The sequence below is a fragment of the Gekko japonicus genome, unplaced genomic scaffold (genome assembly GCF_001447785.1).
Source record: "Gekko japonicus isolate JY-2015 unplaced genomic scaffold, Gekko_japonicus_V1.1 scaffold2006, whole genome shotgun sequence".
NCBI classification, from domain to species: domain Eukaryota; kingdom Metazoa; phylum Chordata; class Lepidosauria; order Squamata; family Gekkonidae; genus Gekko; species Gekko japonicus.
In genome coordinates, this window is record NW_015175423.1 from 122,356 (window position 1) to 134,365 (window position 12,010).

Sequence of the window (12,010 nt, forward strand, 5' to 3'; positions counted from 1 at the left end):
CATTGGCTGTCTGCATCCTTTTATTGCCCTGTAGTGGTGACTCCAAGGTCACTACAGTGTCTCACCGGGTTATGTAGATCTGGTTTTCAGCTGGAGCAATTGCTTCTCCCCGCCCCTGAGTTGCTATGAGCGATAAGCAGACAACTGGAGCCAAATCCCCCGCCCCCAGTTTTTCTCCAATCATGTTACTTTGCTGGTGGGTTAGAAGCACGCCCACCCCTGAACCATGTTATTTCCCCAGAACTCCCTACCTTGCAACTGCTGGGTGTTTTGTGTTTTTTACCCAGCTCGTTCACTTTCCAGCCCCCCTCTGCCAGGTCACCCCCTTTACTTTCTGCAGGGGGGGTCGCAGGTGCTGTTTCCTCTCCACAGCACAGTGCCCTGCTGGTGCTCTGGGAGGCCGCTGCTCCCCCCTCTCTCACACGCTGTCCGTCCCGTGTGCCCCTGTGGTCCCCATGGTGAGGTCTGATGCAGACAGCAAGCTTTTATCCGAAGCCAGAATGGAAGGGAAAGGGGTACATTAGTGTCACAACAGACCAAGACTGCTTTACACAGCAGACGCAGATTCAGCCAGAGATGTTTTGAGCACAAAATGGAGAAGGAAGGATATATGTCATCTCAAACTCCTTGGAGGAGGAGTGGGAAAATTGCATAGATTATCCAGCTAGATAAATGTCGTTACTGCTGGCCTATCTTGATGTATTTTATTATACTCTTGTAATTTTGTTTTTTTAATGGTAGGTTTTGCTAATGATGGGGGGGGGGGTTTGGATTGCTGCCAGATGCTTTAAGCAAGCTAGTTTTGGGGAAAAGTAGGATAAGAGCAATTTTAATGAGTTAAAAGGAGGGGGGGGTGCGGTTTCTAGAACAAAGCAGCAAAAGACCCCATTAATTTTTAGGACGGGGAGTAAGGGTACACACAGCTGGCTATGGTCAACCCGAGCTCTGTGTTTATTCTCAGACTAAGCTGTTCATTTATCAATCACATAAATTTAATTGGCCACGGATTTCCTCTGTGACAATATAGCATGATCTAACTTACTACGCATTAATCCCCCCTTTTTTGCAGCACACGGAAAACACATTGTCGTCTTCCGCTCGAGGGATCTGTGAAAACTTCGTATATCTAAAAAAGAAGCTTTCAGCTACTTTGGCAGAGTTCCAGAGAGGCTTATACAGCGCCACCAGTAAAAACTGTGAATGCCGACGTGACTCCGAAAGCATCCAAAGACACATGGAAATGTAAACCTCTCCCGTACTTTCCCATGGTTACCCACTGAACAGGGTTCTCAGACACTGTACTGTTATTGTTTCCTCTCGATTTGATGGGTAATCGGGAGTGTTCCTAATTGCCAAAGCCTCACTGTATAACTGATGGAATGGCAGGCGAACCGTCTGCTTTTCAGAAGATCATTTGACTGCAGAGCCTTCCTTCATTAGCCACAGAGCTACTTACGTTCATTATAAGACTAGCTAAATGCTGCTTTTTATTATGTGCTGTATGCATGTGGAAGTAGAGCCTCTTTATATTGTTCGGCAAGGACATCTGAGATGTGTGCAGAGTGCATAGAGACACACTGCACCCCTGTAGAGAGACCCGCAGAACCCTGCCCCATGGGGCTGCCATTGGTGAATACCAGAAGAAGAAGAGACTAGATTTATACCCCGCCCTTCACTACCCGAAGGCGTCTCAGAGCAGTTTACAATCTCCTTTCCCTTCCCCTCCCCCCAACAGACACCCTGTGAGGTAGGTGGAGCTGAGAGACCTCTCTTGAGAACTGCCCTTGAGAGAACAGCTCTAAAAGAACTTATCACTGACCCACGGTCACACCAGCAGCTGCATGTGGAGGAGTGGGGAATCAAGCCCGGTTTTCCCAGATTAGAGTCCGCCACACTTAACCACTACACCAAACTGGCTCTACCAGGAGGGTTTGCATCAACTGTGATATTGTTTTTCCACATAGGTGCAAAGGGAAGCAGTTCAGTTATATGGAAGAAAGCATACAGAGTGTACCTAGGGATGGTATTGGGCTGGGGGTGAAATATGCCTGTTGAAACCAATATCTTTGGCAGGGGGAGATTTATTCCCACATAACTGAGTGGCATGCCCTAACCTGGATAACCCAGGCTAGCTGGATCTCATCACATCTCAGAAGCTAAGCGGGGCCAGCCCTGGTTAGTACTTGGATGGGAGACCAGCAAGGAAGTCCAGGGTTGCTATGCAGAGGCAGGCCATGGCAAACCACCTCTGAACGTCCCTGGACGTGCCTGGAAAAGAAAACCCAATAGGATTGTCAAGTCGGTTGTGACTTGGGGGCATTTCCCCCCACCAACTCAGTGGCAGCAATTGAGGACTGATTGCTTTGGAGCGTGGTGGAATCCTGTGACCTGACTTTTCCATAAACGTGTACTACTAATAGGCAAACAGCACCTTTTTCTGAAAACCGTTTTGTGTTTCAGGTTAGCAGAAGCCCTACAGGCGCCCGTGGCAGGCAATCCGCTGATGGCTTTCCTTCACAACTTCAGCCTGCCCACTGGTAAGCTCTTTGGGCTCCTTGTGAAAGCTTGCAAAATAATCAAGGTGTGTCGAGTCACTGGCTCACAGTTGCACGCTCGTTTAAAAGCAACATGCAAGACCTTAAAATGAAGAGGCTGTGTCAAACTCGGGCCTTGCTTGCCAAGCATCTTTTGCTTACGTAATATGTTCTCACAATCATATGGTTTTTTTCCATATTCCTTGCCTGGCTTATCTGTACTATGTACTGGGGGGGGGGGGAGTGAATCTCGGCTTGGCTTGGTTAGTGCCAGCGTCTAACAGTTCTCACGCAGAAGCCTCCCGGGTACGCCTTGGGAAGAATGTGATCTCATCACTTGATGTGACCTGGTAGTCTAAGCAGCTTCTAGATAGTGTGACTGTCAGTCTGCAGATGTTAGGGGGCAGTGGTTATGGGCAGAGCAAACGTTTGGCAGGCTGAGTGGTGTAGTACAAATTAATATCCAGTCAAAAATAGAAGATTGAAGTCAAAATGAGGAGGAAGTTCTTGTATTTTATTGCAATGAAATACGGAAAACAGTTAGGCCAAAAGACCCATCAAAACTGACTGCTTTCTGAGCCCAACCAGGAAATACATGAAGTTAAATACTTAAAATGACATCATCATATCATCACCATCATGGGAATAATATTCAAAAGGCATAATTGGTTACAGAAACTTAAACAACATTTACATAAAAATTCCCTTATTGGTCTAATGTAAGAAAGGTGTGCCTATGCAATAGCGTCACATATTTACTTGACATAACCTAAGTCATATCGGCCAAGGCTTGTTCTCACCCAAACAAAAGTGTTTTTCTCCGATAACAAGGAAAAGATCCATTGTGACCCAGACACTATGCAGTTATAACCTAAACAATTAGAACCATGAACCTTTTGTGCTAAAAGAATGTTATTGTCTGTCTCCGCAACTGGAAAAATCCCCTTGACAGGAAAGACAAGAGGCCTTCTATATACCAGGCCTTCATTATATTCCAATAAAAAGTTAGCTCTCTAATAAACCTAATAAATCTATACAGTCCCATCTCTACTACAGTGGGAACATTGATTGGCTAAGGGGTGTTTGGGGGGATTTCCTGTCCCCAGTATATTGTCGGGACTGACATCTGCGAGTCAGTTCCGACGCGAAAGTTGCCTATGCTTGGATCCTTCCTTTCTCCTAATAGACAGATCTAGCTGCTACAGGAGTGTTTGTGGGATGGGTTGCTTTCCAGGACTTGACGGGATGAAAATAATGATTCAGAGTAAAGCCGCTTTCTAAAACCACTGTCACTTGGCGGGACCCAGAAGAAATGCTGGCAGGTGCCGTGGTGCCCATGAGCACCACGTTGGTAACCCTTGCTCTTAAATAGGGCTGTCAACCTCCAGGTGGTAGCTGGAGATCTCCTGGGATTACAACCAATGTTCCCTCTAAGCTGTGGAGTCTTGTGAGCAAAAATTCCACTTTGTGAGCAACTGGCATTAAAGTTGTGGGCAAGCGATTTGGCGACTGCATAAATTACTTTGCTCTGGAACCATCCTTCCTGAGCTAAGACAAAAATGCATGAGCCAGAGGCGAAAAAACTGTGAGCTAGCTCACACCAACTCAGCTTAGAGGGAACACTGATTACAACTGATCTCCAGGTGACAGAGCCCTGGAGAAAATGGCTGCTTTAAAGGGTGGTCTCTGTGGCATTATACCCCCCTGAATTCCCTCCCCTCCCCTCCCCAAACCTCACCCTCCTCAGGATCCATTCCCCGAATCTCCAGGTATTTCCCAACCCACAGCTGACGACCCTACCACTCTAGTAGGCAAAGCAGCCAATCTGTTTAAGTATGTGAGCCTGTAGGGATGCTGCTTCAGCATCCAATCACCTTTTTGGAATTGAACATAACATCAGAAGAGCCCTGCTGGATTGGAACTGTGGTCCATCTAGTCCAGGATTCCGTCTCACACAGTGGCCAACCAGTTCCTCTGGAGGGCCAACAACAGGGCATAGAGGTGCAGGCCTTCCCCTGACATTGTCTCCTGGCTCTGGGATCCAGAGGTTTAGTGTCTCTGAATGTGGAGGTTTCACTCCTTCACTGTGGCTAGTAGCCATTGACTTGTCCTCTATGAATCTATCTAATCCCCTTTTAAGGCTTTTTATTCCAGTGGCCATAACTACATCCTCTGGGAGCGAAGGGAAGCACAGGAGCTGGTAGTCTCAGGTCTTCCTGGGCAAGACAGTAGAAGGTTCTGTACATCGTTCCCCTAGCAGCCTGGCAGGGAGGGGACGGAGTGCCCAGTTTTGAGGCCTGTCTCGAGTAACGTGCAGAACTGGTATAGTTTCAATCTTGCATGTTCACTTGTTACAGTGAATGCATGTACAACGTGCATGTCTGTGCATACACCTGTTTGTAAGAAAGCGCTAACATGTGTTCACTTTACAAATGAAACCAGGGACCAATGTGGAGTCTTGTGAGCAAAAATCCTACTTTGTGAGCTACTGGCATTAAAGTCATGAGTGAGCGATTTGGCTGCTGCATAAATCAGTTTGCTCTGCAGCCCTCCTTCCTGAGCTGAGATAAAAATGTGTGTGCGCCAGAGGATAAAAAACTGTGCGCTAGCTCACACTAACTCAGCTTAGAGGGAACACTGCCAGGGACCACTCCCTGGATAAATGTGGGGTTGTGATCACGTGTTCAGCTGTACACAGTGAATGTAACATGAAAGTTAATGCATCAAGCAAGAACTGTATGTGTGTTCACTGCAATTTGTGAACAGGGCTTGTGACTCTTTGGAAAGGGCAGACTGGTGTGGTTGGAATTCAGTGTTTGTGTAAAGATCCGGCCTGGTCCTTAGGCAGTAAAAGCCTATTAGTAAGTTAAAGACTTTGAGGAAGAGTCCTGAGGGATTGCAGGAGCTATGTAGAACCCAGTGGCAGTTCAGAGTGGAAAGTCTGTCCTTTCACGCGCTGAAAAGAATTTAACATCAAACGTGGAGCTGTATTCAGTAACTTAAGGGCTTCAGTCAGGCTTTTCCTTTGTCTGTTTTGGAGATCCAGTGCTGTTGAAGTGTTCTTGTAATTGTTGTTGTTCAGTCGCACAGTCGAGTCCGACTCTTCGTGACCCCATGGACCAGATCACGCCAGGCCTTCCTGTCTTCCGCTGTCCTCTGAAGTTAGCTCAATTTCATGTTCGTTGCATCTATGACACTGTCTAACCATCTCATCCTTTGCCATCCCCGTCTTCTTTGACCTTCAATCTTTCCCAGCATCAGGGTCTTCTTCTCCAGTGAGTGCTCCCTTCTCATTTGGTTGCCAGAGTATTTGAGCTTCAGTTTCATTCTCTGGCCTTCCAGGGAACAGTCAGGGTTGATTTCTTTGAGGATTGACTGATTGGATCTTCTTGCAGTCCAAGGGACTCTCAAGAGTCTTCTCCAGCACCATAGTTCAAAAGAATCTATTCTTCGGCGCTCGGCCTTCCTTATGGTCCAACTCTTGCAGCCATACATGACTCCTGGGAATACCATTGCTTTGACCATGCGGACTTTTGTTGGCAGGGTGATGTCTCTACTTTTTATCATGCTGTTGAGGTTCGCCATCGCTTTCCTCCCAAGGAGCAGGCGTCTTTTAATTTCATGGCTGCTGTCACCGTCTGCGGTGATCTGGGATCCCAGGAACGTGAAGTCTGTCACTACTTCTTCTTACATAAATAAACCATCTTTGTTATTTTTATTCAGCTCCTGCCTCAATGATTGCAGCGCTCGCCACAAAACCTATCTCAAGGCAGTGAACCCCAAATTCTTTATGCCTGCTACTATATATAATAATGTCTGAGGGGGAAAAACATCTGAGGGGAATGTTTTGTATTTAAGTAAGACACAGGGTGCGTTTAGATGGGCAGCTAATCCCGTCATTATGCCGGGTTGGAATTTTATCCCGATCTTTTTAATCCATCGTAGCATGACCAGACATCCCCCCGGTGAATCGCCTTACCACGCGCTGACTCCGTTGTGGCTTTCCTCGACCGTGCAAATTGCATAGGGTTGCCAACTCCAGGTTGGGAAATTCCTGGAGATTTGGGAGTGGAGCAGGGGGAGGACAGGATCTGGAGAGGGGAAAGATCTCAGCAGGATATGATACCAGAGAGCCCCCCCCCCTCCAAAGCAGCCGTTTCCTCCAGGGGAACTGACTCCTGCCATCTGGAGATTAGCTGTAATTCCGGGAGATCTCCAGGCCCCACCTGGAGGCTGGCAACCCTAAAGTCACATCATTTGAATCAATGATGATACTGAGCAACCGTTTCTTTATCCCGAAGTTCAAAGGGGCATGAAAAGTGGATGCGTATTTCTGGCCTCTGGCAAATGTGCCTTTCTGTGTTAACGTTGCAGATGTGAAAATAAAAGATTGCATGCAGAATACCACCGAGGTGGCCCGAGAGCTCCGGTCTTTAACCAGCATTTCAGACAAGTCTATCGATATGGTCATGGAATCCAGTATTTCATATCCGAAGGTACATGGTGTGTGTGTGTGAGTGTGTGGGCGGGGGAGTGTTTCTTATGCAGTAGTCCAGCATTCACGTTTTATTTTTTTTGTAGAAAGGAAGAGAAGAGTGAGACTTGGGGAACAATCCTAACAGGCCTACTCAGAACTAAGTCCCGTTTTATCCAATGACACAAGTGTTTTTAGGAGTTACAGCCTTAGAAGCCCAAAATGTTTCTAGAGTTATGTGACAGCTCCTTCCCAGTGATGAGAACATCAGAAGAGCCCAGATGGACCAGATTAGTGGGCCACCTAGTCCAGCATCCTGTTTCACACAGTGGCCAACCGGTTACTCTGGAGGGCCAACAACAGGGCACAGAGGGTGAAATCTTCCCCCGATGTCGCCTCCTGGCACAGGTATTCAGAGGTTTACTGTCCTTGAATGTGGGGCTCCCTTTAGCCATTATGTCTAGTAGCCATGTGTCATGATTTGGGCTGTGCCAGGTTCCCTTTAGCCATTATGTCTAATAGCCATGTGTCATGATTTGGGCTGTGCCACCAGAGGCCTACTAGGCCCAGGGAGCCCGGCTAGCAGTAGGTGAACCCTCTGAGAGGTTTTGGAGACAAAATTGACCAATAGGAAAAGAGGAGGGCTTGGAATAAAAGATATTGTGCAGCAGGAAAAGCTGTTCTTCTTCCCAGAGGGCAGAGCCAGACGGAAGGCTGCTGCAGGAAGAAACCCTCATCCTGAGGGAAGGGTGAGTAGTCTATCGCTAATCTCCCATTGGTGTGAAGCACAGAGACCACGAAGAAGATAAACAGGTTGCTTACCAGTAACTGGTGATCTTCGAGTGGTCATCTGTGCATTCACACCACCCACCCTCCTTCCCCGCTGCTGTCAGCTTCTGGCTTTCTGGTTGGATGATGATATGCGGCGGTAATTTGAAGGAACTGGTGGGATGTCCGCGCCCGCCCCCTTGGGCATGCGCAGTGGGCCCTGCGCTTGCCTGAGGGGATGGGCGCGAAAATCCTTGTAGAGAGCTTGCTACAGCACCGATTTGATCCAGCGCAGGCGCACTAGACCCATTGGTGTGAATGCACAGATGACCACTCGAAGATCACCAGTTACTGGTAAGCAACCTGTTTTTCCTTGTTGTACTCTGCCTGGTCCTCACGCCTATTATTCAGCCAAAAGGGAGGTCTGAAGGTCTTGGGAGGGTGCTCTGGGCCTTCTCAAGGGATCCTAAATCCAGAGTGGTGGCAGCATCAGGGGACATCCCACCTGAGCCATGACACCATGATAGCCCACTTCTCCATGAATCTAACTAATCCTCGATCTGATCTTTCACTGTTCTGGGAAGATCTGTTAAGAAGACAGCATATGGAAGCTAAATGAAGCTCTCATTGAAAGGAGCCATATAATAAAAATGCTCAGATCATATGCTGCAGACCAGACATTCATGGACTAGAGATATGCTTGGTATAGCACAGCTCCTCCCCCTGAGTGTTATAGGAAGGGGCCCTGGCTCAGTGAATAGAGTGCAATCACTGCCATTCAAAAAGGCCTCAGGTTCAGTCTCTGTTATCTCTAGTTAGATATCAGGGCCAAAATAAATGTTACGGATCTGTAAAAAAATCAGTTTTGTGTGCAGGCAAGCCGCAGTTCGGATTGAGCCCGTGTGGCAATGGAGAAGTGGATTTAACCTTTCAAGTTCCACTCAGTTTTACCAATCAAAATCAGGCACTGTTTTAAAGGGTGCGGGGGGAGACTTAAAAAACCTGACTTGCCCCCTTTAGAACACTCTAATAACAGCTTAGGAAACCCAATTTCAATTCCCAAAGCCAAGGGGCTTCGGGGTTGGTGGGTTGTGATGTTAAATCCTCTCTTATGGACTTGCATGGCTCTTTTCCAAATTGTGGCTGCCCCTATGTGCAATTTACCTTGTACACCGTGCCGAGATCTCTGCCCAGCCTGTTTCTTCACCCTCTGGTGGCAGGTCTTGTGAAAGATCTGTCTGTGCAGGACGGATTCTGAGTTACTTTTGCTTTGCTGTCCCAGAAGGGATGTCTCTTCTGGTTTAGCTCCACTATGATGCATCCCTAAAAGTTTCCTAGAACCTTGAAGGTATCAGGAATGTGGCCCCACGGAAGCCACGTCCTCGTGTCTTTTTGCTTCCTGTGCCCATCTGGCTTGGAATGGCATTATCTCCCAAGGCAATTTATATTTTCCAGGTCAGTTAAAAAGTGTGCGGAGTACCAATGGTATTCTCTTACCTTTGCATATTTATTCCTGTGCTTATTAGAGGGAAATAAGAACGAGGGCGATGTGGATTGCAAGATTAGCCGAGTGGCCACTGGATGTCACTGGTGTTCTACTAGCAAAGGGTGTGTGTGGGGGGGTCCAATAGACCTATTTTCCCTTTCATCGGGAAGCTTCACTGTTTAAGATTCAGTTTGGATCTGGGATCTTCTTCCAAGACAAGCATAATTCTAATTTTAGTTGATTTCTATTTGTTTTCCTGCTCCTTCGGTAATGAGAGTAACCAGTGTTGTTGCTTCTTAATTGATTTTGCTAGCTGCAGACAAAAAGATCCAGTAAAAGGGAATTTGACGAGAAACTCCCTCTTCTTTTGAATAACGCTGCATTTCAGGACTGAATTTTTAAGTTATGTCCTCAGAATACCAAAGGAGAATGAGTAGGGTTACTTAGGAGCCCAGGATCGTGTGAGGCGGCTGTGCAGGGATATAGGGCACGATGGTAGTTATAGGAGAATATTTAACAGGAGACACCCAATTAGGGTTCGATGCTGTGGAAAATGACCTGATCCTGTGCAGTGATTAGAACGTCGAGGTTGCTTCTTGGTCTTAGATAGGATTGGTTCTGTCACTGTGTCACTTTAAACATCTCTGAAGATAGGTTCAGGTGGGTAGCCATGTTGGCACTTTTAAGATCAACAAAGTTTAATTCTGGGTATGAGCTTTTGTGTGCATGCATGCTAAGCGTGCGTGCACATGAAAGCTTATATCCAGAATTAAACTTATTGGCCTTAGAGGTGCCACTGGACTGAAACTTTATTCTTTAAACATCTCTGCCTGAGATGATTAAAAAAAGGGGGGGTCTTTTATAAGGGTGAAGATCGTGTCTCCCGTACCATTGCTAACTTAGTTCTGAAAATCCTTGGGTTAGTGGACAGAACCAGGAAAGAGTCAATGGGGGAGGGCCAAGGGACAGTGTTCCCTTCAGTGTTCAGTGGGCGGAGCTTGACCAGGTTTTGCAGGTCTAGGAGTGAACCTGGGTGGCTCGAGTGTGGGATCGCTATCTGTGTGGAAAGTGCCATCGGGTCACAGGTGACTTATGGTGACCCAATCGGTTTTCAAGGCGAGAGACAGTCGGAGGTGGTTCTGCCCTTGCCAGCCACTGCATTGCGACCCTGGACTTGCTTAGTGGTCCGGTCTCCCCTCCAAGTACTAACCCGGGGCTGAGCCTGCTTAGCTTCCCAGTTCCGATGAGGTCAGACTAGCCAGGGCCATCAATTGGGGGTGGGTGGGTCCCTTTTATAACCTCCATTGCATGACTGAAAATACTTATACAATAAATTTTAATGATTTTATAAATGAGTACAACAGTGTAAATAATTAACATGTGTGAGCATATAGACATATTTAAGTTCAATGTCAACTTATTCAAGTTAATAGGAACTTTTCAAAATAAGGTTACAATTATACTGTGCATATGCGTGTTAGAAAAACAATATTTAACCAAATCATTTAAACCTTTTATCTTAAGGTGAATGAAATCAGTTTGAGTTAGAACAATAAATGTTTATCTCTGAGTCACCTGTTATCTTGTCTCTTACCACAATTGTAGAGCATCAATCTCCTTGTGGGTGTCATCAAATTGTTTCAGATATTCTAAGATAGGTAACCAAGTAGTGATAAAGGAGGAAGGAGCCGGAATGACTCAAAATACTTAAACAAAATGCATAATAACAAACCTGAGTTAAAAATATTGAACGCTCGGGTAAAATGGCCGCCCTCATGTGGCAATACGGCAATCCCTGTTGATGAAATGGATGAATGGTTCGTATCTTCTGAAAACATACACAGGGAACAATGACCCATTGTTCTCCAAGACCTCTATCTGGGCAAATGCCCACATTTTTCTCTCTCTGAGCATAAATCGAGGAGAGGGACCACTTTGGGAGTGTGCGTAGACTCCTCCGTTGCAACTTTTATGATGGTGTCGCTGCCACCGCTTTCCCCTTCTCTCCTTCAGTTGTTATTTAAACATATATTTCTTTTTGTTTTGATAGTTCCTTTCCAAAGCTCTCACAGCCACGTTGGTGGGAAGATGCGATGCGGAAGCACTTCGCCCTTTGCTAACGTTTCCCGCAGAAGACGGTGCTGCCGATGCTGTGAAGGAACTTTGTTCTCTGCCACCCCAGGAATTATACACCATGACTATACTCCTCCTGCAGAACCTCGATGTACGTGGTGTCATTTATAAGGTGAGCAGAGCCAGCACGACTTGGTCTGCCCTCCTTTCTGAAAGTGGATAGAAAAGCTGTGGGGTGGGGGGGAAGAGAGGTAAAGACATCGCCCGTTTATTGAAAACAGTCCCATTGAGCTGCCACAGAAATCTGGTGTACAGCAAAATCTGAAGTGAGTCTCCTCACTCAACGAATCTGAGGGCTTTCAGAGGAACTGCAAGATCTTTTGATAGAGAAATGTCCAGGGGCAGGGTGGGGTCCAGTGTTCCCTCTCAGCTGAGTTAGTGTGAGCTATCTCACAGTTTTTTAGCCTCCGGCTCACACATTTTTGTCTTCACCCAGGAAGGATGGCTCCAGAACAAACTAATTGATGCAGGAGCCAAATCGCTCACTCACAACTTTAATACCAGTAGCTCACCAAGTAGAATTTTTGCTCACAAGACTCCACAGCTTAGAGGGAGCATTGCTCCAGAGCAAACTAATTGATGCAGTAGCCAAATCGCTCACTCACAACTTTAATG

The 12,010-nt window shown here is 46.7% G+C and overlaps 1 protein-coding gene across 1 annotated transcript in view; it reads left to right on the forward strand.

Annotated features, from left to right (window-relative positions):
* The window catches only part of ABCA13 (ATP binding cassette subfamily A member 13), a gene marked incomplete at its 3' end in the record, with an annotated part of 314,376 nt that overhangs the window by 95,937 nt on the left and 206,429 nt on the right, over window positions 1-12,010 (forward strand). Inside the window, exons 19-22 of the mRNA XM_015425808.1 lie at window positions 1,070-1,242; window positions 2,461-2,537; window positions 6,909-7,030; window positions 11,313-11,507. Coding sequence (XP_015281294.1) covers window positions 1,070-1,242; window positions 2,461-2,537; window positions 6,909-7,030; window positions 11,313-11,507 — 567 coding nt within the window. The remainder of the gene's footprint in view (window positions 1-1,069; window positions 1,243-2,460; window positions 2,538-6,908; window positions 7,031-11,312; window positions 11,508-12,010) is intronic.